The 26,536-nt window shown below is 56.4% G+C and overlaps 1 protein-coding gene and 1 long non-coding RNA gene across 2 annotated transcripts in view; both read left to right on the forward strand.

Moving 5' to 3' along the window:
* Positions 1-26,536, forward strand: part of HIRA (histone cell cycle regulator) — a 61,728-nt gene that overhangs the window by 20,590 nt on the left and 14,602 nt on the right. The window contains exons 8-20 of the mRNA XM_078885668.1: positions 2,017-2,184; positions 3,235-3,348; positions 4,161-4,231; positions 8,001-8,106; positions 9,293-9,619; positions 10,419-10,504; positions 11,536-11,691; positions 12,449-12,942; positions 13,568-13,718; positions 14,636-15,067; positions 18,664-19,053; positions 22,452-22,613; positions 26,458-26,516. Of these exons, the coding sequence (XP_078741794.1) occupies positions 2,017-2,184; positions 3,235-3,348; positions 4,161-4,231; positions 8,001-8,106; positions 9,293-9,619; positions 10,419-10,504; positions 11,536-11,691; positions 12,449-12,942; positions 13,568-13,718; positions 14,636-15,067; positions 18,664-19,053; positions 22,452-22,613; positions 26,458-26,516 (2,716 nt within the window). The remainder of the gene's footprint in view (positions 1-2,016; positions 2,185-3,234; positions 3,349-4,160; positions 4,232-8,000; positions 8,107-9,292; positions 9,620-10,418; positions 10,505-11,535; positions 11,692-12,448; positions 12,943-13,567; positions 13,719-14,635; positions 15,068-18,663; positions 19,054-22,451; positions 22,614-26,457; positions 26,517-26,536) is intronic.
* LOC144955461 (uncharacterized) lies at positions 15,111-18,630 on the forward strand. Its single transcript, XR_013641685.1, has 3 exons — positions 15,111-15,146; positions 17,519-17,686; positions 18,055-18,630. It is a non-coding gene; the product is annotated as an uncharacterized LOC144955461 (long non-coding RNA).

Below are 26,536 nucleotides of genomic sequence, written 5' to 3' on the forward strand. Positions count from 1 at the left end.
TGTGTGTCACTGTGTGTGTGTCACTATGTGTGTCACTGTGTGTGTGTGTCACTGTGTGTGTCACTGTGTGTGTGTGTCACTGTGTGTGTGTGTCACTGTGTGTGTGTGTGTGTCACTGTGTGTGTGTGTGTGTCACTGTGTGTGTGTGTGTGTCACTGTGTGTGTGTGTGTGTCACTGTGTGTGTGTGTGTCACTGTGTGTGTGTGTCACTGTGTGTGTGTCACTGTGTGTGTGTGTGTCACTGTGTGTGTGTGTGTCACTGTGTGTGTGTGTGTCACTGTGTGTGTGTGTGTCACTGTGTGTGTGTCACTGTGTGTGTCACTGTGTGTCACTGTGTGTGTGTCACTGTGTCACTGTGTGTGTGTCACTGTGTCACTGTGTGTCACTGTGTCACTGTGTGTGTCACTGTGTCACTGTGTGTGTCACTGTGTGTGTCACTGTGTCACTGTGTGTGTGTCACTGTGTGTCACTTTGTCACTGTGTGTGTCACTGTGTGTGTCACTGTGTGTGTGTGTCACTGTGTGTGTGTGTCACTGTGTGTGTGTGTGTCACTGTGTGTGTGTGTCACTGTGTGTGTGTGTCACTGTGTGTGTGTCACTGTGTGTGTGTCACTGTGTGTGTGTCACTGTGTGTGTGTCACTGTGTGTGTGTCACTGTGTGTGTGTCACTGTGTGTGTGTGTGTCACTGTGTGTGTGTCACTGTGTGTGTGTGTGTCACTGTGTGTGTGTCACTGTGTGTGTGTCACTGTGTGTCACTGTGTGTGTGTCACTGTGTGTGTCACTGTGTGTGTGTGTCACTGTGTGTGTGTGTGTCACTGTGTGTGTGTGTGTGTCACTGTGTCACTGTGTCACTGTGTGTGTCACTGTGTGTGTGTGTCACTGTGTGTGTCACTGTGTGTGTGTGTCACTGTGTGTGTCACTGTGTGTGTGTGTCACTGTGTGTGTCACTGTGTGTGTGTGTCACTGTGTGTGTCACTGTGTGTGTGTGTCACTGTGTGTGTCACTGTGTGTGTCACTGTGTGTGTCACTGTGTGTGTGTGTCACTGTGTGTGTGTGTCACTGTGTGTCACTGTGTGTGTGTGTCACTGTCACTGTGTGTGTCACTGTGTGTGTGTCACTGTGTGTGTGTGTGTCACTGTGTGTGTGTGTGTGTGTCACTGTGTGTGTCACTGTGTGTGTGTGTGTCACTGTGTGTGTCACTGTGTGTGTCACTGTGTGTGTGTGTCACTGTGTGTGTGTGTGTGTGTCACTGTGTGTGTGTGTCACTGTCACTCGGTGTGTGTCACTGTCACTGTGTGTGTGTGTCACTGTGTGTGTGTCACTGTGTGTGTCACTGTGTGTGTATGTGTCACTGTGTGTCACTGTGTGTGTGTGTGTCACTGTGTGTGTGTCACTGTGTGTGTGTGTCACTGTGTGTGTGTGTCACTGTGTGTGTGTGTGTCACTGTGTGTGTGTGTCACTGTGTGTGTGTGTGTCACTGTGTGTGTGTGTGTCACTGTGTGTGTGTGTGTCACTGTGTGTGTGTGTGTGTCACTGTGTGTGTGTGTGTCACTGTGTGTGTGTGTGTCACTGTGTGTGTGTGTGTCACTGTGTGTGTGTGTCACTGTGTGTGTGTGTGTCACTGTGTGTGTGTGTCACTGTGTGTGTGTGTCACTGTGTGTGTGTGTCACTGTGTGTGTGTGTGTCACTGTGTGTGTGTGTGTGTCACTGTGTGTGTGTGTGTCACTGTGTGTGTGTGTGTCACTGTGTGTGTGTGTGTCACTGTGTGTGTGTGTCACTGTGTGTGTGTGTCACTGTGTGTGTCACTGTGTGTGTGTGTGTCACTGTGTGTGTGTGTGTCACTGTGTGTGTGTGTGTCACTGTGTGTGTGTGTGTCACTGTGTGTGTGTGTGTCACTGTGTGTGTGTGTGTCACTGTGTGTGTGTGTCACTGTGTGTGTGTGTGTCACTGTGTGTGTGTGTGTCACTGTGTGTGTGTGTCACTGTGTGTGTGTGTCACTGTGTGTCACTGTGTCAGTGTGCTGGTACCACACACGTACTACGTCTGGGCTGGTCACCTGACGGACACTACGTGGTGTCGGCTCACGCGATGAACAACGCGGGACCCACGGCGCAGATTGTGGAGCGCGGCGGCTGGAGGGCCGGGATGGACTTTGTGGGACACCGCAAGGCCGTCACCGCCGTGGTGAGCGAGCGAGCGAGGAGTGAGGAGCGAGTGAGAGCGAGTGAGCTCGCCCACTCCCTCGCCCACCCACTCACTCGCTCGCTCAGCCGCTCACTCGCCCACTCACTCGCCCACCCACTCACTCGCTCACCCACTCGTTCGCTTGCTCACTCGCTCGCTCGCCCACTCTCTCGCCCACTCGCTCGCTCACTCGCTTGCTCACTCACTCGCTCACCCGCTCGCTCACTCACTCACTCACTCACCCACTCACTCTCTCGCTCGCTCTCTCACTTGCTCACTCGCCCACTCACTCTCTTGCTTTTTCACTCACTCACTCACTCACCCACCCACTCGCCCACTCACTCACTCGCCCACTCACTCGCTCACCCACTCGTTCGCTTGCTCACTCACTCGCTCGCTCACCCACTCACTCACTCGCCCACTCACTCGCTCACCCACTCGTTCGCTTGCTCACTCACTCGCTCACCCACTCGTTCGCTTGCTCACTCACTCGCTCGCTCACCCACTCACTCGCTCACTCACTTGCCCACTCGCTCGCTTGCCCGCTCACTCGCCCACCCATTCACTCACTCGCTCGCCCACTCACTCACTCGCCCACTCGCCCACTCACTCACTCACCCACTTACTTGCCCACCCACTCAATCGCCCGCTCACTCGCTCGCCCACTCACTCTCCACTCAATCACTCGCCCACTCGCTCGCTCGCCCACTTACTCACTCGCTCGCTCGCCCACTCACCCACCCACTCACTCTGTCGCTTGTTCACTCACTTAGAGGTTTCATCCCAAGATCTTCCACAAGGCAGTGAGGGACGGTGACTTGGTGAGACCCAGCCTGGCCTGCCGCTGATGATGATGATGCTGATGATGCTGCTGCTGATGTTGTTGATGATGATGATGATGCTGCTGATGCTGATTATGCTGATGATGATGATGATGATGTTGATGCTGATGATGATGATGTTGATGATGAGGATGATGATGTTGTTGATGATGATGATGTTGTTGATGAGGATGATGTTGTTGTTGATGATGACATTGTCTCTACTCAGAGGTTTAACCCCAAGATCTTCCACAAGGCAGTGAGGAACGGAGACTCGGTGAGGGCCAGCCTGCCTTACAGCTGCTGTGCTCTCGGTAGCAAGGACCGTTCTCTCTCCGTGTGGGTGAGTGGGTGGGTGGGTGGGTGAGTGGGTGGGTGAGTGGGTGGGTGGGTGGGTGGGTGAGTGAGTGGGTGAGTGGGTGGGTGAGTGGGTGGGTGGGTGGGTGAGTGGGTGGGTGGGTGGGTGGGTGGGTGAGTGGGTGGGTGGGTGGGTGAGTGGGTGGGTGAGTGGGTGAGTGGGTGGGTGGGTGGGTGGGTGGGTGAGTGGGTGGGTGAGTGGGTGGGTGGGTGGGTGGGTGAGTGGGTGGGTGGGTGGGTGAGTGGGTGGGTGAGTGGGTGGGTGAGTGGGTGAGTGGGTGGGTGGGTGAGTGAGTGGGTGAGTGAGTGGGTGGGTGGGTGAGTGGGTGGGTGGGTGGGTGGGTGAGTGGGTGGGTGGGTGGGTGAGTGGGTGGGTGAGTGGGTGGGTGGGTGAGTGGGTGGGTGAGTGGGTGGGTGAGTGGGTGGGTGGGTGGGTGGGTGAGTGGGTGAGTGGGTGGGTGGGTGAGTGGGTGAGTGGGTGAGTGGGTGGGTGGGTGGGTGGGTGGGTGAGTGGGTGGGTGGGTGGGTGGGTGGGCGGGTGGGTGGGTGGGTGGGTGGGTGAGTGATGAGCGAGTGGTGAGTGTGTAGGTGAGTGAGTGGTGAGTGAGTGGTGAGCGAGTGGTGTGGTGTAGTGAGTGGGTGAGTGGTGAGTGGGTGGTGAGTGTGTAGGTGAGTGTGTGAGTGAGTGGTGAGCGAGTGGTGTGGTGAGCGAGTGAGTGGTGTAGTGAGTGGGTGAGTGGTGAGTGGGTGGTGAGTGAGTGGTGAGTCATACTTCCCCTCCTGTGTCCCCCTGCACAGCTGACGTGTCTGAAGAGGCCTCTGGTCGTCATCCACGACCTCTTTGAGAAATCAATCATGGACATCTCCTGGTGACACACGCACAGACACACACAGACACACACAGACGCACACATAGACACACACACACTTAGACAGACACACTCAGACACACACTTAGACACACATAGATACACACAACAACAACAACCGCCATTCGCCACTAAGTGGCGGTGACGTCACCACGATGCTTGGGCCACACACACACATAGATCCACACACACACAGACACACACACGTAGATACACACACTTAGACACACACACACACACATAGACACACACACACATAGACACACACACACACATAGACACACACACAGACACACACTGAGACACACACAGACACACACATAGACACATACACAGACACACACACAGACACACACACATAGACACACACACACACACATAGACACACACACTGAGACACACACAGACGCACATAGACACACACATAGACACATACACAGACACACACACAGACACACACACACATAGACACACACACAGACACACATAGATACACACACATAGATACACACACTTAGACACAACAACAACAACCGCCATTCGCCACTAAGTGGCGGTGACGTCACCACGACGCTTGTGCCAGGCAATGTGCACACAGAGACACACAGACACACACAGACTCACATAGACACACACACACTTAGACACACACACAGACAGGCAAGTGTTGTCTCATTGATGTCCCTGTTTTTCTCTCCATGTCTCCCCATGTGCCTCTCCTCGTGTCTCTCCCCGTGTCTCTCACCGTGTCTCTCCCCGTGTCTCCCCGTGTCTCTCCCCGTGTCTCCCCGTGTCTCCCCGTGTCTCTCCCCGTGTCTCTCCCCGTGTCTCTCCCCGTGTCTCTCCCCGTGTCTCTCCCCGTGTCTCTCCCCGTGTCTCTCCCCGTGTCTCTCCCCGTGTCTCTCCCCGTGTCTCTCCCCGTGTCTCTCCCCGTGTCTCTCCCCGTGTCTCTCCCCGTGTCTCCCCGTGTCTCTCCCCGTGTCTCTTTCCGTGTCTCTCCCCGTGTCTCTCCCCGTGTCTCTCCCCGTGTCTCTCCCCGTGTCTCCCCGTGTCTCTCCCCGTGTCTCTTTCCGTGTCTCTCCCCGTGTCTCTCCCCGTGTCTCTCCCCGTGTCTCTCCCCGTGTCTCTCCCCGTGTCTCTCCCCGTGTCTCTCACCGTGTCTCTCACCGTGTCTCTCCCCGTGTCTCCCCGTGTCTCTCCCCGTGTCTCTCCCCGTGTCTCTCACCGTGTCTCTCACCGTGTCTCTCCCCGTGTCTCCCCGTGTCTCTCCCCGTGTCTCTCCCCGTGTCTCTCCCCGTGTCTCTCCCCGTGTCTCTCCCCGTGTCTCCCCGTGTCTCTCCCCGTGTCTCTTTCCGTGTCTCTCCCCGTGTCTCTCCCCGTGTCTCTCCCCGTGTCTCTCCCCGTGTCTCTCCCCGTGTCTCTCCCCGTGTCTCTCACCGTGTCTCTCACCGTGTCTCTCCCCGTGTCTCCCCGTGTCTCTCCCCGTGTCTCTCCCCGTGTCTCTCACCGTGTCTCTCACCGTGTCTCTCCCCGTGTCTCCCCGTGTCTCTCCCCGTGTCTCTCCCCGTGTCTCTCCCCGTGTCTCTCCCCGTGTCTCTCCCCGTGTCTCCCCGTGTCTCTCCCCGTGTCTCTTTCCGTGTCTCTCCCCGTGTCTCTCCCCGTGTCTCTCCCCGTGTCTCTCCCCGTGTCTCTCCCCGTGTCTCTCCGTGTCTCTCCGTGTCTCTCCGTGTCTCTCAACGTGTCTCAACGTGTCTCCCCGTGTCTCTCCCCGTGTCTCCCCGTGTCTCCCCGTGTCTCTCCCCGTCTCTCCGTGTCTCTCCCCGTGTCTCCCCGTGTCTCCCCGTGTCTCCCCGTGTCTCCCCGTGTCTCCCCGTGTCTCTCCCCGTGTCTCTCCGTGTCTCTCCCCGTGTCTCCCCGTGTCTCCCCGTGTCTCCCCGTGTCTCCCCGTGTCTTTCCGTGGTCTCTCCGTGGTGTGTGTCCGTGTGGTGTGTGGTGGTGTGTCTGTGTGTCTGTGTGTCTGTGTGTGTGTCTGTGTGTGTGTCTGTGTGTGTCACTGTGTGTGTCTGTGTGTGTCACTATGTGTATGTGTGTGTCACTGTGTGTGTCACTGTGTGTGTGTGTGTCTGTGTGTCACTATGTATGTGTGTGTGTGTCACTGTGTGTGTGTGTGTGTCTGTGTGTGTGTGTGTCACTATGTATGTGTGTGTGTCACTGTGTGCGTGTGTGTAACTGTGTGTGTGTGTGTGTCACTGTGTGTGTGTCTGTGTGTGTGTGTGTAACTGTTTGTGTGTGTGTGTCACTGTGTGTGTGTCACTGTGTGTGTGTGTGTCACTGTGTGTGTGTCACTGTGTGTGTGTGTGTCACTGTGTGTGTGTCACTGTGTGTGTGTGTGTCACTGTGTGTGTGTGTGTCACTGTGTGTGTGTGTGTCACTGTGTGTGTGTGTGTCACTGTGTGTGTGTGTCACTGTGTCTGTGTAACTGTGTGTGTGTAACTGTGTGTGTGGAACTGTGTGTGTGGAACTGTGTGTGTGGAACTGTGTGTGTGTGTGTCACTATGTGTGTGTCACTATGTGTGTGTGTGTAACCGTGTGTGTGTAACTGTGTGTGTGTGTAACTGTGTGTGTGTGTGTCACTATGTGTGTGTGTGTAACTGTGTGTGTGTGTCACTGTGTGTGTGTGTGTGACTGTGTGTGTGTGTGTAACTGTGTGTGTGTGTCACTGTGTGTGTGTGTGTAGGAGTGCGTGTGTGTGTGTAACTGTGTGTGTGTCACTGTGTGTGTGTGTGTAGGAGTGCGTGTGTGTGTGTAACTGTGTGTGTGTCACTGTGTGTGTGTGTGTAGGAGTGCGTGTGTGTGTGTCACTGTGTGTGTGTGTGTGTAACTGTGTGTGTGTGTGTGTAACTGTGTGTGTGTGTGTGTCACTATGTGTGTGTGTGTCACTGTGTGTGTAACTGTGTGTGTGTGTGTCACTATGCGTGTGTGTGTGTAACTGTGTGTGTGTCACTGTGTGTGTGTAGGAGTGCGTGTGTGTGTGTCACTGTGTGTGTGTGTGTCACTGTGTGTGTGTGTGTCACTGTGTGTGTGTAGGAGTGCGTGTGTGTGTGTCACTGTGTGTGTGTGTGTAACTGTGTGTGTGTCACTGTGTGTGTGTGTGTGTCACTGTGTGTGTGTGTGTGTAACTGTGTGTGTGTCACTATGTGTGTGTGTGTGTCACTATGTGTGTGTGTGTGTCACTATGTGTGTGTGTGTGTCACTATGTGTGTGTGTGTGTCACTGTGTGTGTGTGTGTGTCACTGTGTGTGTGTGTGTAGGAGTGCGTGTGTGTGTGTCACTATGTGTGTGTGTGTGTCACTGTGTGTGTGTGTGTCACTGTGTGTGTGTGTGTAAGAGTGCGTGTGTGTGTGTCACTATGTGTGTGTGTGTGTCACTGTGTGTGTGTGTGTGTAACTGTGTGTGTGTGTGTCACTATGTGTGTGTGTGTAACTGTGTGTGTGTGTGTGTGTCACTATGTGTGTGTGTGTGTCACTGTGTGTGTGTGTGTAGGAGTGCGTGTGTGTGTGTAACTGTGTGTGTGTGTGTAACTGTGTGTGTGTCACTGTGTGTGTGTGTGTCACTGTGTGTGTGTGTGTAGGAGTGCGTGTGTGTGTGTCACTGTGTGTGTGTGTGTGTAACTGTGTGTGTGTGTGTCACTGTGTGTGTGTGTGTGTAACTGTGTGTGTGTGTGTGTGTCACTGTGTGTGTGTGTGTGTAACTGTGTGTGTGTGTGTAGGAGTGCGTGTGGACGTTCTCTGCTCGTCTGCTCCATGGACGGCTCCGTGGCGTTCGTCGAGTTTGAGAGACACGAGCTGGGAAGTCCTCTCACTCACGACGAGAAGGTACACTACACTATACACTACACTACTACATTATACACTACTATACTACTACACTATACACTACACTATACACTACTACACTACTACACTACACTATACGAGCTGGGAAGTCCTCTCACTCACGACGAGAAGGTACACTACACTATACACTACTACACTACACTATACACTACTACACTATACACTACACTATACACTACACTATACACTACTATACTATACACTACACTATACACTACACTATACACTACTATACTATACACTACACTATACACTACACTATACACTACTATACTATACACTACACTATACACTACTATACTATACACTACACTATACACTACACTATACACTACACTATACACTACTACACTACACTATACACTACACTACATTATACACTACATTATACACTGCACTATACACTACTACACTACTATACTACACTACTATACTATACTACACTATACACTACACTACTATACACTATACACTACACTATACACTACTATACACTACACTATACACTACTACACTATACACTACACTACTATACACTATACACTACACTATACTACACTATACACTACACTATACACCAGAGGTGGGACAAAGTCATTGTTATGCAAGTCCAAGTCGAGTCGCAAGTCATCAAATTCATGACTCGAGTCTGACTCGAGTCCAAGTCACATGACTCGAGTCCACACCTCTGCTATACACTATATACTGCACTATTATACACTACACTGCTATACACTACACTACTATACACTATACACTACCACCTATAACCCCCAACCCCCCACCCACCACCCCCCCCCACCCCCCCCTCCTCCCCCCACCACCCCCCACCACCCCCCCACTCACCCACCCCACCCCCTCTTACACCCCCCCACACCCCCCACCATTACCCACCACCCCCACCCCTCCACCACCCCCCACCACCCCCCCTCCACCACCCACCCCACCCCCCCCACCCCCCCCACCCTCCCCACCCTCCCCACCCCCACCCCACCACCACCCACCCCCACCACCCATCCCCCCACCCCCCACCACCCCACCCCCACCCCCCACAACCCCCACTCCCCCACCACCCCCCCACCACCCCCCCCACCCCACCACCCCCCCCCACCACCCCCCACCACCCCCCACCCCCCTCACCACCCCCCACTACCCCCCACCCCAGAACTCTATCCACCACAAGACGTATGGCAAGTGGCTGTGTGCAGAGCCGCCCTCCGTGCGCGCCATCGTCATCGAAGACCCGGCCACCCTCAGCTTCCAGACGGCCAATCGGGGGCCTCCTCCTCCTGCCGCTGCTCTAGCTCCTCCCCCTGCTGTAGCTCCTCCCCCTGCTCCACCACCACACCCACCCTCGGCCAACGGCTCCACCTCGTCGCCAGCTGTCAATCAAGCGGCGGGAGGGGGAGGGGCTGGAGGGGGGGGAGTGGGGGGAGGGGCTGGGCCATTCCCTTCGCTGCTCAACGGGGAGAGCCTGGAGGAGATCAGGAAGGTGAGGGGGGTGGGGGGGGGTGGGGGGTGGTGGGGGGAGGTGGGGGGTGGTGGGGGGTGGGGGGGGCGGGGTGGGTGGGCGGGCGAGTGGGTGGGTGATTGGGTGAGTGGGTGGGTGGGTGGGTGAGTGGGTGGGTGAGTGAGTGAGTGGGTGGTGTGGTGGGTGGTGAGTGGGTGGGTGGGGTGGTGGGGTGTGGGTGGGTGGTGGGTGGTGTGGGGGCGGGGTGGGTGGGTGAGTGAGTGGGTGGGTGGGTGAGTGAGTGGGTGGTGTGGTGGGTGGTGAGTGGGTGGGTGGGTGGGCGGGCGAGTGGGTGGGTGATTGGGTGAGTTGGTGAGTGAGTGGGTGGGTGGGTGAGTGAGTGGATGAGTGAGTGGGTGGGTGGGTGAGTGGATGAGTGAGTGAGTGGGTGGGTGGGTGGATGAGTGGGTGGGTGGGTGAGTGATTGAGTGGGTGATTGAGTGAGTGATTGAGGGAGTGGGTGGGTGAGTGAGTGGGTGAGTGAGTGGGTGAGTGACACGGGCTAGAGAGGAGACGGAGTGACGTGGCACAGGAGGACGTGGAGCTGAGTGGACTTGCCAGCGGTGTCAACATCGGCCTCTGTGAAGGACGCCGCTTCTGCTGCTGGGCCGTGCCAGGCTAGGTGCACGTTGCGGACGCTGTGGGGCTAGTTGGAGGCCGTGTGTCCATGTGTCCGTGTGTCCGTGTGTCTGTGTGTCCTCGTGTCTGTGTTTCTGTGTGTCCGTGTATCCGTGTGTCCGAGTGTCTGTATGTCTGTGTGTCTGTGTGTCTGTGTCCTCAGAACCTCCTGAAGACGCAAAAGGAAACTCGGACGGCGGATGGCAGACGTAGAATCACTCCACTGTGCATCGCACAGTTAGACACGGGGTGAGTCACACACAGAGACACACACACACAGAGACACAGACAGAGACACACACAGAGACACAGACAGAGACACAGACAGAGACACAGACACACACAGAGACACAAACACACACAGAGACACACACACAGACACACACAGAGACACACACACAGTGACACACACACACAGACACACAGACACGCACACACAGACACATACACTCACCACACAGAGACCCATAGACTCACTCACTCAGAGACCCATAGACTCACTCACTCAGAGACCCATAGACTCACTCACTCAGAGACCCATAGACTCACTCACACAGAGACACATACACTCACTCACTCAGAGACCCATAGACTCACTCACACAGAGACCCGCAGACTCACCACACAGAGACCCATAGACTTACTCACTCAGAGACCCATAGACTCACCACACAGAGACCCATAGACTCACTCACTCAGAGACCCATAGACTTACTCACACAGAGACCCATAGACTCACTCACTCAGAGACCCATAGACTTACTCACACAGAGACCCATAGACTCACCACACAGAGACCCATAGACTCACTCACTCAGAGACCCACAGACTCACCACACAGAGACCCATAGACTCACTCACTCAGAGACCCATAGACTTACTCACACAGAGACCCATAGACTCACTCACTCAGAGACCCACAGACTCACTCACACAGAGACCCGTAGACTCACTTACACAGAGACCCATAGACTCACGCACACAGAGACCCATAGACTCACTCATCTAATGTGCGTGTGTGTGTGTGTCTGTGTGTGTGTCTCTGTGTGTGTGTGTGTGTCTGTATGTGTCTCTGTGTGTCTCTGTGTGTGTGTGTGTGTCTGTGTGTGTGTGTGTCTCTGTCTGTGTGTGTGTCGGTGTGTGTGTGTGTGTCTCTGTGTGTCTGTGTGTCTGTGTGTCTCTGTGTGTGTCTCCGTGTGTCTCTGTCTGTGTGTGTGTCTGTGTGTGTGTGTGTCTGTGTGTGTGTGTCTCTGTGTGTGTGTCTGTGTGTGTGTGTGTAGAGACATGGTGTTACCTTCTCCGTTCCGCGCTGCCGCCCTGGGAGGGGGTGGCTCCTCCTCCCAGTCCTTGGGCTCTCCCCCTCCCACGCCGGGCAGGCCCGAGCAGGCCGAAGCCCAGGCTTCACCGCCCGCTAGGCCCGATGCACAGAGACTCGGGTAACAGAACGTCTGTGTGTGTCTGTGTGTGTGTCTGTGTGTCTCAGTGCCTGTGTGTGTGTCTGTGTGTGTCTGTGTGGGTGTGTCTGTGTGTTTGTGTGTCTCAGTGTCTGTGTGTCTCAGTGTCTGTGTGTGTCTATGTGTGTGTGTCTGTGTGTCTCAGTGTCTGTGTGTGTCTGTGTGTCTGTGTGTGTGTGTGTCTGTGTGTCTGTATGTCTGTATGTTTGTGTGTCTCAGTGTCTGTGTGTGTCTGTCTGTGTGTGTGTGTCTGTATGTCTGTGTGTCTCAGTGTCTGTGTGTGTCTGTCTGTGTGTGTGTGTCTGTATGTCTGTGTGTCTCAGTGTCTGTGTGTGTCTGTGTGTGTGTGTGTGTCTGTATGTCTGTGTGTCTCAGTGTCTGTGTGTGTCTGTGTGGGTGTGTCTGTTTGTCTGTGTGTCTGTGTGTGTCTCAGTGTCTGCGTGTCTCACTGCGCGTGTCTCACTGCGTGTCTGTGTGTCTGACCGCGTGTGTCTCACTGTGTATCTCCGTGTCTCACTGTGTGTCTCTGTGTCTCCGTGTCTCACTTTGTGTCTCCGTGTCTCACTGTGTGTCTCTGTGTGTCTCTGTGTCTCCGTGTCTCACTTTGTGTCTCTGTGTCTTTGTGTCTCTGTGTCTCCGTGTCTCACTGTGTGTCTCTGTGTCTCCGTGTCTCACTTTGTGTCTCCGTGTCTCACTGTGTGTCTCACTGTGTGTCTCACTGTGTGTCTCCGTGTCTCAGGTTGGAGCCGATGTCCGCCCTGGATTCGCGCTTTACCGACAGGCCGCGAGCCGGTACCTCCCAGCCACCGGCACCACCGCCACCGCCACCGCCACCACCACCACCACCACCAACGCCGCCATCGTCGGCACCACCGCTGCCACCACCGGCACCACCACCACCACCGCCATCGACAGCACCGCCACCACCAACACCACCACCACCAGCAGCAGCAGCAGCACCACCGCCACCACCGCCACCACCGTCATCGTCACCACCACCTTTGGCAGCGTTGGGAGTGCCGCCACCACCACCACCGCCGCTGTCGTCATCGGCAACAACAACAACAATCGCCACCACCAACAACAACAACGCCGCCACCACCACCGCCAACTGCAGCAGCAGCAACATCATGGAGGTCAACAACAACAACAACAATGCTGCCGCCGCCACCACCACCGCCACCACCGCCACAACCGCCACCAGCGCCGTGTCCTGCACTGTGGCGCATACAGGTGACTGTGTGACTGTGTGTGCCTGTGTGTGTGTGTGTGTGCCTGTGTGTGTGTGTGACTGTGTGTGTGTGTGACTGTGTGTGTGTAACTGTGTGCGTGCGTGTGTGTGTGCGTGGCTGTGTGTGTGTGTGTGTCTGTGACTGTGTGTGTGACTGTGTGTGTGTCTGTGTGACTGTGTGTGTGTGACTGTGTGTGTGAGTGTGTGTGTGTGCGTGCGTGGCTGTGTGTGTGTGTGACTGTGTGTGTGTCTGTGACTGTGTGTGTGACTGTGTGTGTGACTGTGTGTGTGTCTGTGTGACTGTGTGTGTGTGACTGTGTGTGTGAGTGTGTGTGTGTGCGTGCGTGGCTGTGTGTGTGTGTGACTGTGTGCGTGGCTGTGTGTGTGACTGTGTGTATGTCTGTGACTGTGTGTGTGACTGTGTGTGTGAGTGTGTGTGTGTGCGTGCGTGGCTGTGTGTGTGTGTGACTGTGTGCGTGACTGTGTGTGACAGTGTGTGTGTCTGTGTGTGTGTGACAGTGTGTGTGTGTGTCTGTGTGTGTGTGTCTGTGTGTGCGTGACTGTGTGTGTGTGTGACAGTGTGTGTGTGTGTCTGTGTGACTGTGTGTGCGTGCGACTGTGTTCCAGGCGGACCGGTGGTTACCCCAGCGGCCGTCGCCATGACAACAGGCACACACGGCAACAGCTGTGGTGCTGTGAGTGGGGCGGCTGTAGGGACGGTGGTTGCCGTCGTCACCACCACCACCACGCCCACACAGCTACAACAACAGCCAGACAGGTGGGTGCGTGTGTACGTGTGTGTACGTACGTGAGTGTGAGTGTACGTGTGTACGTACGTGTGTGTGTGTACGTGTGTACGTACGTGAGTGTGTGTGTGAGTGCGTGTGTGTGTACGTGCGTGTGTGTGTGTGTGTACGTGCGTGTGTGTGTGTACGTGAGTGTGTGTACGTGAGTGTGTGTGTGTACGTGGGTACGTACGTGAGTGTGTGTGTGAGTGCGTGTGTGTGTACGTGCGTGTGTGTGTGTGTGTGTACGTGCGTGTGTGTGTGTGTACGTGAGTGTGTGTACGTGAGTGTGTGTGTGTACGTGGGTACGTACGTGCGTGTGTACGTGAGTGTACGTGTGAGTGTGTACGTGAGTGTACGTGTGAGTGTGAGTGTGTACGTGAGTGTACGTGTGAGTGTGTACGTGAGTGTACGTGTGAGTGTGAGTGTGTACGTGTGTGTATGTGTGTACACTGTGTGTGTACGTGCGTGTGTGTGTGTGTACGTGCGTGTGTGTGTGTGTACGTGAGTGTGTGTACGTGAGTGTGTGTGTGTACGTGAGTGTACGTGTGAGTGTGTACGTGAGTGTACGTGTGAGTGTGCGTGTGTACGTGAGTGTACGTGTGAGTGTGTACGTGAGTGTACGTGTGAGTGTGAGTGTGTACGTGAGTGTGAGTGTGTACGTGAGTGTACGTGTGAGTGTGAGTGTGTACGTGAGTGTACGTGTGAGTGTGAGTGTGTACGTGAGTGTACGTGTGAGTGTGTACGTGAGTGTACGTGTGAGTGTGAGTGTGTACGTGAGTGTGTACGTGAGTGTACGTGTGAGTGTGAGTGTGTACGTGTGTGTATGTGTGTACACTGTGTGTGTACGTGTGTGCACACACACTTACCCTGCCTCACGCTGTATTCCCACCCCCTCCACGTTGTTTAGGCCTTTCCCAACACAGCCCACGACCCTCCCAGCATCCACCAAACCTCCGCCGATCGACACCACCGCCACCACCGCCACCACCGCCACCACCGCCACAACCGCCACAACCGCCACAACCGCCACCACCGCCACCACCGCGGCCGGAGCCAGCAGCAGCACCACCACCGCGAGTAGCAGCAGTAGCAGCAGCAGCAGCGGCAGCGACGGGGGGGGCGACGCTTGCGGCGTGGACCGGCGTCCGTCCGCCGTCGCTCCGGCTCATCATCAGCAGCATCATCATCAGCAGCAGCAGCAGCATCATCATCAGCATCAGCAGCAGCAACAGCAGCGTCATCTCCACCAGCGCTCGCTGCTGAAGAGGGCGGCTACGGAGGTTGCCGCTGGGAGTGGCGGCGCTGCCGTGCGCAGGAAGGGAAGGCCCCGGAAGGAGGGGAGGGGCGGGGGGGGAGGAGGGGGGGGTGGAGGGGGGGGGCTGCACGGGGCGGGGGCTGGCGGGATGACGCGCACGGTGGTGGGGGCGCGCGCACATACACACACACACACACGCACACGTACACACACACACGTACACACACACACGTACACACGCACACACACGTACACACGTACACACACACACACACACACGTACACACACACACGTACACACGCACACACACGTACACACGTACACACACACACACACACACGCACACGTACACACACACGTACACACACGTACACACACACACACGTACACACGTACACACGCACACACGTACACACGCACACGTACACACACACGTACACACACACACACACACGCACACGTACACACACACACGCACACGCACACACGCACGTACACACGTACACACACACGTACACACGTACGTACACACACACACACACACGCACACGTACACACACATGTACACACGCACGTACACACGTACACACACATGTACACACGCACGTACACACGTACACATGTACACACATGTACACACACACGTACACACGCACGTACGCACGTACACACACACACACGTACACACACATGTACACACACACATGTACACACGCACGTACGCACGTACACACACATGTACACACGCACGTACACACGTACACATGTACACACATGTACACACACACGTACACACGTACACACACACACGTACACACACATGTACACACGCACGTACACACACATGTACACACGCACGTACACACGTACACATGTACACACATGTACACACACACGTACACACGTACACACACACACGTACACACACATGTACACACGTACATACACACGTACACACACACGTACACACGTACACACACACATACACAACAACAACAACAACCGCCATTCGCCACTTAGTGGCGAATGGCGGTTGTTGTTGTTGTTGTGTGTGTGTAGTACCGTCGAATACAGATCGACACCCGGGGTTGAGGCACCCTGACGTTTATTTACAATAAGCACAGGGGACACGTAATACTGGAGGGGGTAACGGCCCCCTCACCCGGATAGCTGGGAACACACGGCTATCTACCCTGACCTGCCTCTTAATCCTCCAATCTCGGGGCTAGGGGAGGCTGTCTGGCCCGACACTGGTGAGTCGGGCTACGGCACCCGGAGTCCCAGAGCACTAGCTCTGATTCACGGGGCCCCGCCACTGGCTCGGTCCTGCGCGGCCCTTACAAGGGCGGCGTCCCAGGGGAGACCAGGGCTCTCACTAGGCAGTCTTCAATCTTCAAGAGTTACCCACACATTCTGCCCCGAGCCCTCCGGCTCATCCCCTTTTATCTTGAACCCCTCCCCGCTGGGGTGGGCCCTGTGTGGACGTCGTTGCGAGCACCCTCCCGTGTGCTCACGAAGCCCCGCCCACTGTGCTAGTTTCTCATACGATCCCATACATATCTCCTCTACACATATCTCCTCCGTAAGACCCCTACACATGTGTGTGTGTACCTATGTCTGTGTGTATGTGTGTGTATGTACGTCGGCCTGGCACAAGCGTCGTGGTGACGTCACCGCCACTTAGTGGCGAATGGCGGTTGTTGTTGTTGTGTGTGTGTGTGTCTGTGTGTGTGCGTGTGTGTGCGTGTGTGTACGTATATGTCTATGTACGTGTGTGTGTCTGTGCGTATGTACGTGTGTGTACGTGTGTGTCTGTGTGTGTGCGTGTGTGTACGTATATGTCTATGTACGTGTGTGTGTCTGTGCGTGTGTACGTGTGTGTACGTGTGTGTACGTGTGTGTACGTGTGTGTACGTATATGTCTATGTACGTGTGTGTGTCTGTGTGTATGTACGTGTGTGTACGTGTGTGTACGTGTGTGTACGTGTGTGTACGTATATGTCTATGTACGTGTGTGTGTCTGTGTGTATGTACGTGTGTGTACGTGTGTACGTGTGTGTACGTGTGTGTCTATGTACGTGTGTGTGTATGTGTACGTGTATGTGTGTGTACGTGTGTGTACGTGTATGTGTGTGTACGTGTGTGTCTATGTACGTGTGTGTGTCTGTGTGTATGTATCTACGTGTGTGTGTACGTGTGTGTACGTGTGTGTCTATGTACGTGTGTGTGTCTGTATGTGTCTATGTACGTGTGTGTGTACGTGTGTGTGTGTGTACGTGTGTGCACGTGTGTGTCTATGTACGTGTGTGTGTCTGTGTGTGTCTATGTACGTGTGTGTGTCTGTGTGTATGTATGTACGTGTGTGTGTACGTGTGTGTACGTGTGTGTGTATGTATGTACGTGTGTGTGTACGTGTGTGTACGTGTGTGTGTGTGTACGTGTGTGTGTGTGTGTACGTGTGTGTGCGTGTGTGTACGTGTACGTGTGTGTACGTGTGTGTCTATGTACGTGTGTGTGTCTGTGTGCGTCTCCAGGTGAGCCCAGTACTGGACAGGGACTCCGGACGACCAGCTGCTGCTGCAGCTGCTGCAGCTGCTACAGCTGCAGCAGCAGCAGCAGCAGCAGCTACTGGTGGTGGTGGCGCCGTGGGGGGGGTCCCTCAGCTGCCAGCGCTGCCCTCACGCAAGTCCTTCACCGTGCAGGTCACAGCCTACACCACCCGTGTCTCTCCCTGTCTCCGTGTGTCTCCCTGGCTCTCTGTGTGTCTCTCCCTGTGTGTCTCCGTGTCTCCCTGTCTCTGTGTGTCTCTGTGTGTCTCACTCCGTGTCTCCCTGTCTCCGTGTGTCTGTGTCTCTGTGTCTGTCTCCGTGTGTCTCTGTCTCTCTCTGTGTCTGTGTCTCTGTGTGTCTCCCTGTCTCTCTCTCTCTCTCTCTCTGTGTCTCACTCCGTGTCTCCGTGTCTCTCACTCCGTGTGTCTCTGTGTGTCTCACTCCGTGTGTCTCTGTGTGTCTCACTCTGTGTCTCTGTGTGTCTCTGTGTGTCTCTGTGTGTGTCTCACTCCGTGTCTCAGATCTGTGTGGACCCGCTGACCCAGCTGGACGTGGACAACGACGTCTCCGTGTCTCCGCGTCTCCACCAGCTGCGTTGTCTCTGTGTGTCTCTGTGTGTCTCTGTGTCTCTCTCCGTGTGTCTCACTCCGTGTCTCAGATCTGTGTGGACCCACTCACCCAGCTTGATGTGGACAACGACGTCTCCGTGTCTCCGCGTCTCCACCAGCTGCGTTGTCTCTGTGTGTCTCTGTGTGTCTCTGTGTGTCTCTGTGTGTCTCTGTGTCTCTCACTCCGTGTCCCTGTGTGTCTCTGTGTGTCTCTGTGTCTCACTCTGTCTCTCTGCGTGTCTCTCACTCCGTGTGTCTCTGTGTGTCTCACTCCGTGTGTCTCTGTGTGTCTCACTCTGTGTCTCTGTGTGTCTCTGTGTCTCTCTGCGTGTGTCTCACTCCGTGTCTCAGATCTGTGTGGACCCGCTGACCCAGCTGGACGTGGACAACGACGTCTCCGTGTCTCCGCGTCTCCACCAGCTGCGTTGTCTCTGTGTGTCTCTGTGTGTCTCTGTGTGTCTCTGTGTCTCTCTCCGTGTGTCTCACTCCGTGTCTCAGATCTGTGTGGACCCGCTGACCCAGCTTGATGTGGACAACGACGTCTCCGTGTCTCCGCGTCTCCACCAGCTGCGTTGTCTCTGTGTGTCTCTGTGTGTCTCTGTGTGTCTCTGTGTCTCTCTCCGTGTGTCTCACTCCGTGTCTCAGATCTGTGTGGACCCACTCACCCAGCTGGACGTGGACAACGACGTCTCCGTGTCTCCGCGTCTCCACCAGCTGCGTTGTCTCTGTGTGTCTCTGTGTGTCTCTGTGTGTCTCTGTGTCTCAGATCTGTGTGGACCCGCTGACCCAGCTGGACGTGGACAACGACGTCTCCGTGTCTCCGCGTCTCCACCAGCTGCGTTGCCTCCGTCTGGGGCGGCCGCTCTGGGAGGCCGTGACGACGTCGCCCGTCCTCGCCGCCACCGGCAGCACGTGAGGGTCAACGCGGGGGTCACGGGGTCAACGTGGGGTCACGGGGGCAACACGGGGGGGTCATGGGGTCAACGCGGAGGTCACGGGGTCAACGCGGGGGGTCATGGGGTCAACACGGGGGGAGGGGTCATGGGGTCAACGCGGGGGAGGGGAGTCACGGGGTCAACACCGAGGGGTCATGGAGTCAACACGGGGATCACGGGGTCAACACAGGGGTCATGGAGTCAACGTGGGGTCACGGGGGCAACACGGGGATCACGGGGTCAACACAGAGGGGTCATGGAGTCAACGCAGGGGAGGGGGTCACGGGGTCAACACGGGGATCACGGGGTCAACACGGAGGGGTCATGGGGTCAACGTGGGGTAGGGGGGGTCACGGAGTCAACATGGGGGGATTTACGGGCCAACGCAGAGGGGTCACGGTCAACGTGGGGGGTCATGGGGTCAACGTGAGGTCGCGGGGTCAGCCCGAGGTCAACGTGAGGTCACGTGAGTGCTGTGTGGTGGTGGCGAAATGTGATGAGTGCCCTGCAGAGGTGAGTGTTGTGGTGAGCGTTGTGGTGTGCGTGTGGTGAGTAGCGGTGAGTAGCTGTGTGTGTGTGTGTGGTGAGCAGCGGTGTGTGTGTGCGTGGTGAGCGTGGTGAGTAGCTGTGTGTGTGTGGTGAGCAGCGAGGTGGTGAGTAGCTGTGTGTGTGTGTGGTGAGTAGCGGTGTGTGTGTGTGGTGAGTAGCTGTGTGTGTGTGTGAGTGGTGAGTAGCTGTGTGTGTGTGTGGTGAGTAGCTGTGTGTGTGTGTGAGTGGTGAGTAGCTGTGTGTGTGTGTGTGGTGTGTAACGTGGTGGTGAGTAGCTGTGTGTGTGTGTGGTGAGTAGCTGTGTGTGTGTGTGTGGTGTGTAACGTGGTGGTGAGTAGCTGTGTGTGTGTGCGTGGTGTGTAACGTGGTGGTGAGTAGCTGTGTGTGTGTGTGGTGAGTAGCTGTGTGTGTGTGTGTGTGGTGAGTAGCTGTGTGTGTGTGCGTGGTGTGTAACGTGGTGGTGAGTAGCTGTGTGTGTGTGTGGTGAGTAGCTGTGTGTGTGTGTGTGTGGTGAGTAGCTGTGTGTGTGTGTGTGGTGTGTAACGTGGTGGTGAGTAGCTGTGTGTGTGTGTGGTGAGTAGCGGTGTGTGTGTGTGCGTGGTGAGTAGCTGTGTGTGTGTGTGTGTGGTGTGTAACGTGGTGGTGAGTAGCTGTGTGTGTGTGTGGTGAGTAGCTGTGTGTGTGTGCGTGGTGTGTAACGTGGTGGTGAGTAGCTGTGTGTGTGTGTGGTGAGTAGCTGTGTGTGTGTGTGTGTGGTGTGTAACGTGGTGGTGAGTAGCTGTGTGTGTGTGTGGTGAGTAGCTGTGTGTGTGTGTGTGTGGTGAGTAACGTGGTGGTGAGTAGCTGTGTGTGTGTGTGTGGTGAGTAGCTGTGTGTGTGTGGTGTGTAACGTGGTGGTGAGTAGCTGTGTGTGTGTGTGTGGTGAGTAGCTGTGTGTGCGTGGTGTGTAACGTGGTGGTGAGTAGCTGTGTGTGTGTGTGTGGTGAGTAGCTGTGTGTGTGTGCGTGGTGAGTAACGTGGTGGTGAGTAGCTGTGTGTGTGTGTGTGGTGAGTAGCTGTGTGTGTGCGTGGTGAGTAGCTGTGTGTGTGTGTGTGTGGTGAGTAACGTGGTGGTGAGTAGCTGTGTGTGCGTGTGGTGAGTAGCTGTGTGTGTGCGTGGTGTGTAACGTGGTGGTGAGTAGCTGTGTGTGTGTGTGTGTGGTGAGTAACGTGGTGGTGAGTAGCTGTGTGTGTGGTGAGTAACGTGGTGGTGAGTAGCTGTGTGTGCGTGTGGTGAGTAGCTGTGTGTGTGCGTGGTGTGTAACGTGGTGGTGAGTAGCTGTGTGTGTGTGTGGTGAGTAGCTGTGTGTGTGCGTGGTGTGTAACGTGGTGGTGAGTAGCTGTGTGTGTGTGTGTGTGGTGAGTAGCTGTGTGTGTGTGTGGTGAGTAGCTGTGTGTGTGTGTGGTGAGTAACGTGGTGGTGAGTAGCTGTGTGTGTGTGTGGTGAGTAGCGGTGTGTGTGTGTGCGTGGTGAGTAGCTGTGTGTGTGTGTGTGGTGAGTAACGTGGTGGTGAGTAGCTGTGTGTGTGTGCGTGTGGTGAGTAGCTGTGTGTGTGTGTGGTGAGTAGCTGTGTGTGTGTGTGGTGTGTAACGTGGTGGTGAGTAGCTGTGTGTGTGTGTGTGTGGTGAGTAGCTGTGTGTGTGCGTGGTGAGTAGCTGTGTGTGTGTGTGGTGTGTAACGTGGTGGTGAGTAGCTGTGTGTGTGTGTGGTGAGTAGCGGTGTGTGTGTGTGCGTGGTGAGTAGCTGTGTGTGTGTGTGTGGTGAGTAACGTGGTGGTGAGTAGCTGTGTGTGTGTGTGGTGAGTAGCGGTGTGTGTGTGTGCGTGGTGAGTAGCTGTGTGTGTGTGTGTGGTGAGTAACGTGGTGGTGAGTAGCTGTGTGTGTGTGTGGTGAGTAGCGGTGTGTGTGTGTGCGTGGTGAGTAGCTGTGTGTGTGTGTGTGGTGAGTAACGTGGTGGTGAGTAGCTGTGTGTGTGTGTGGTGAGTAGCGGTGTGTGTGTGTGCGTGGTGAGTAGCTGTGTGTGTGTGTGTGGTGAGTAACGTGGTGGTGAGTAGCTGTGTGTGTGTGTGTGGTGAGTAGCGGTGTGTGTGTGTGCGTGGTGAGTAGCTGTGTGTGTGTGTGTGGTGAGTAACGTGGTGGTGAGTAGCGGTGTGTGTGTGTGGTGAGTAGCGGTGTGTGTGTGTGCGTGGTGAGTAGCTGTGTGTGTGTGTGTGGTGAGTAACGTGGTGGTGAGTAGCGGTGTGTGTGTGTGGTGAGTAGCTGTGTGTGTGTGTGCGTGGTGAGTAGCTGTGTGTGTGTGTGTGGTGAGTAGCTGTGTGTGTGTGTGCGTGGTGAGTAGCTGTGTGTGTGTGTGTGGTGAGTAGCTGTGTGTGTGTGCGTGGTGAGTAGCTGTGTGTGTGTGTGTGGTGAGTAGCTGTGTGTGTGTGTGCGTGGTGAGTAGCTGTGTGTGTGTGTGTGGTGAGTAGCTGTGTGTGTGTGTGTGTGGTGAGTAGCGGTGTGTGTGTGTGGTGAGTAGCGGTGTGTGTGTGTGGTGAGTAGCTGTGTGTGTGCATGGTGGTGAGTAGCTGTGTGTGTGCGTGGTGAGCAGCGAGGTGGTGAGTAGCTGTGTGTGTGTGGTGTGTAACGTGGTGGTGAGTAGCTGTGTGTGTGTGGTGAGCGTGGTGAGTAGCTGTGTGTGTGTGGTGAGCGTGGTGAGTAGCTGTGTGTGTGTGTGTGCGTGGTGAGTAGCTGTGTGTGTGGTGGTGTGTAACGTGGTGGTGAGTAGCTGTGTGTGTGCGTGGTGAGCAGCGAGGTGGTGAGCGTGGTGAGCGAGGACCGCACCCTCCTGGCCTTCTCCCCGTGCGGGCGCCGCGTGTGCCCCCCGCTGGTGCTCACCGCCTCACCAGCGGCGCTCACCAGCCACGCCTGGCTCACCATGGCAGTCACCACCACCGCCTGCGTCTCCGTCTGGTGAGCGTATTCATCACACTCCTCACCACACCGCTCACCACACCGCTCACCACACCGCTCACCACACCGCCTCACCACACCCCACACCCCACCGCTCACAGCTCACCACACAGCTCACCACACCGCCTCACCACACCCCACACCCCACCGCTCACAGCTCACCACACAGCTCACCACACCGCCTCACCACACCCCACACCCCACCGCTCACAGCTCACCACACAGCTCACCACACCGCCTCACCACACCCCACACCCCACCGCTCACAGCTCACCACACAGCTCACCACACCGCCTCACCACACCCCACACCCCACCGCTCACAGCTCACCACACAGCTCACCACACCGCCTCACCACACCCCACACCCCACCGCTCACAGCTCACCACACAGCTCACCACACCGCCTCACCACACCCCACACCCCACCGCTCACAGCTCACCACACAGCTCACCACACCGCCTCACCACACCCCACACCCCACCGCTCACAGCTCACCACACAGCTCACCACACCGCCTCACCACACCCCACACCCCACCGCTCACAGCTCACCACACAGCTCACCACACCGCCTCACCACACCCCACACCCCACCCCTTACCCCTCCCCACACCCCTCACCACACCGCTCACCCCACCCTACACCCCCCACCCCTCACCACACCGCTCACCCCACCCCCTTGGGTGAGGGGTGGGTGAGGTTAGGGTGAGGTTAGGGTGAGGGGTGGGTGAGGTTAGGGTGAGGTTAGGGTGAGGTTAGGGTGAGGTGTGGGTGAGGGGTGGGTGAGGTTAGGGTGAGGTTAGGGTGAGGGGTGGGTGAGGTTAGGGTGAGGTTAGGGTGAGGTTAGGGTGAGGGGTGGGTGAGGTTAGGGTGAGGTTAGGGTGAGGGGTGGGTGAGGTTAGGGTGAGGTTAGGGTGAGGTTAGGGTGAGGTGTGGGTGAGGGGTGGGTGAGGTTAGGGTGAGGTTAGGGTGAGGGGTGGGTGAGGTTAGGGTGAGGTTAGGGTGAGGTGTGGGTGAGGGGTGGGTGAGGTTAGGGTGAGGTTAGGGTGAGGGGTGGGTGAGGTTAGGGTGAGGTTAGGGTGAGGTTAGGGTGAGGTTAGGGTGAGGTGTGGGTGAGGGGTGGGTGAGGTTAGGGTGAGGTTAGGGTGAGGTTAGGGTGAGGTGTGGGTGAGGTTAGGGTGAGGTTAGGGTGAGGGGTGGGTGAGGTTAGGGTGAGGTTAGGGTGAGGTTAGGGTGAGGTGTGGGTGAGGGGTGGGTGAGGTTAGGGTGAGGTTAGGGTGAGGGGTGGGTGAGGTTAGGGTGAGGTTAGGGTGAGGTGTGGGTGAGGGGTGGGTGAGGTTAGGGTGAGGTTAGGGTGAGGGGTGGGTGAGGTTAGGGTGAGGTTAGGGTGAGGTTAGGGTGAGGTTAGGGTGAGGTGTGGGTGAGGGGTGGGTGAGGTTAGGGTGAGGTTAGGGTGAGGTTAGGGTGAGGTGTGGGTGAGGTTAGGGTGAGGTTAGGGTGAGGTGAGGGTGAGGGTGAGGAGTGGGTGAGGTTAGGGTGAGGTTAGGGTGAGGTTAGGGTTAGGGGTGGGTGAGGTGTGGGTGAGGTTAGGGTGAGGTGTGGGTGAGGTTAGGGTGAGGTTAGGGTGAGGTTAGGGTGAGGTTAGGGTGAGGTGAGGGTGAGGAGTGGGTGAGGTTAGGGTGAGGTTAGGGTGAGGGGTGGGTGAGGTGTGGGTGAGGTTAGGGTGAGGTTAGGGTGAGGTTAGGGTGAGGTGAGGGTGAGGAGTGGGTGAGGTTAGGGTGAGGGGTGGGTGAGGTGTGGGTGAGGTTAGGGTGAGGTGTGGGTGAGGTGTGGGTGAGGTGAGGGTGAGGAGTGGGTGAGGTGAGGGTGAGGTGAGGGTGAGGTGAGGGTGAGGTGAGGGTGAGGTTTGTGGGTGAGGTGAGGGTGAGGAGTGGGTGAGGGGTGGGTGAGGTTAAGGTGAGGTTAGGGTGAGGTGTGGGTGAGGTGTGGGTGAGGTTAGGGTGAGGTTAGGGTGAGGTTTGTGGGTGAGGTTAGGGTGAGGTTAGGGTGAGGTTAGGATGAGGTTAGGGTGAGGTGTGGGTGAGGTTAGGGTGAGGTTAGGGTGAGGTTAGGGTGAGGTTAGGGTGAGGTGTGGGTGAGGTTAGGGTGAGGTTAGGGTGAGGTTAGGGTGAGGTTAGGGTGAGGTGAGGGTGAGGAGTGGGTGAGGTTAGGGTGAGGTTAGGGTGAGGGGTGGGTGAGGTTAGGGTGAGGTTAGGGTGAGGTTAGGGTGAGGTTAGGGTGAGGTTAGGGTGAGGTGAGGGTGAGGAGTGGGTGAGGTTAGGGTGAGGTTAGGGTTAGGGGTGGGTGAGGTGTGGGTGAGGTTAGGGTGAGGTGTGGGTGAGGTTAGGGTGAGGTTAGGGTGAGGTGAGGGTGAGGAGTGGGTGAGGTTAGGGTGAGGTTAGGGTGAGGGGTGGGTGAGGTTAGGGTGAGGTTAGGGTGAGGTTAGGGTGAGGAGTGGGTGAGGTTAGGGTGAGGTTAGGGTGAGGGGTGGGTGAGGTGTGGGTGAGGTTAGGGTGAGGTGTGGGTGAGGTTAGGGTGAGGGGTGGGTGAGGGGTGGGTGAGGTTAGGGTGAGGTTAGGGTGAGGTGTGGGTGAGGTGTGGGTGAGGTTAGGGTGAGGGGTGGGTGAGGTTAGGGTGAGGTGTGGGTGAGGTTAGGGTGAGGGGTGGGTGAGGGGTGGGTGAGGTTAGGGTGAGGTTAGGGTGAGGTTAGGGTGAGGTGTGGGTGAGGTGTGGGTGAGGTGTGGGTGAGGTTAGGGTGAGGTGTGGGTGAGGTGTGGGTGAGGTTAGGGTGAGGTTAGGGTGAGGTTAGGATGAGGTGAGGGTGAGGGGTGGGTGAGGTTAGGGTGAGGTTAGGGTGAGGAGTGGGTGAGGTTAGGGTGAGGAGTGAGTGAGGTTAGGGTGAGGTTAGGGTGAGGTTAGGGTGAGGAGTGAGTGAGGTTAGGGTGAGGTTAGGGTGAGGAGTGAGTGAGGTTAGGGTGAGGTTAGGGTGAGGTTAGGGTGAGGTTAGGGTGAGATTAGGGTGAGGGGTGGGTGAGATTAGGGTGAGGTTAGGGTGAGGAGTGGGTGAGGTTAGGGTGAGGAGTGGGTGAGGTTAGGGTGAGGAGTGGGTGAGGTTAGGGTGAGGAGTGGGTGAGGTTAGGGTGAGGAGTGGGTGAGGTTAGGGTGAGGAGTGGGTGAGGTTAGGGTGAGGAGTGGGTGAGGTTAGGGTGAAGAGTGGGTGAGGTTAGGGTGAGGTGAGGGTGAGGAGTGGGTGAGGGGAGGGTGAGGTGAGGGTGAGGTTAGGGTGAAGAGTGGGTGAGGAGTGGGTGAGGTTAGGGTGAGGTAAGGGTGAGGAGTGGGTGAGGTGAGGGTGAGGTGAGGGTGAGGTTAGGGTGAGGGGTGGGTGAGGTTAGGGTGAGGAGTGGGTGAGGTGAGGGTGAGGTTAGGGTGAGGGGTGGGTGAGGTGAGGGTGAGGAGTGGGTGAGGAGTGGGTGAGGTGAGGGTGAGGTTAGGGTGAGGAGTGGGTGAGGAGTGGGTGAGGTGAGGGTGAGGTTAGGGTGAGGAGTGGGTGAGGAGTGGGTGAGGTGAGGGTGAGGTTAGGGTGAGGGGTGGGTGAGGAGTGGGTGAGGAGTGGGTGAGGTGAGGGTGAGGTGAGGGTGAGGAGTGGGTGAGGAGTGGGTGAGGTGAGGGTGAGGTTAGGGTGAGGAGTGGGTGAGGAGTGGGTGAGGGGTGGGTGAGGTGAGGGTGAGGAGTGGGTGAGGTTAGTGGGTGAGGTTTGTGGGTGAGGTTTGGCGTGTAACTGCTCCGCCTCTTCTTCCACTCAGGGACCTGAAGAGCGGCCGCGTCATCGTGGACAACCGATCGATGGCTCCCATCATGCATGGTAACGCGCACGCAGGAAGT

Source organism: Lampetra fluviatilis, unplaced genomic scaffold (assembly GCF_964198595.1).
Source record: "Lampetra fluviatilis unplaced genomic scaffold, kcLamFluv1.1 SCAFFOLD_484, whole genome shotgun sequence".
Classification (NCBI taxonomy): domain Eukaryota; kingdom Metazoa; phylum Chordata; class Hyperoartia; order Petromyzontiformes; family Petromyzontidae; genus Lampetra; species Lampetra fluviatilis.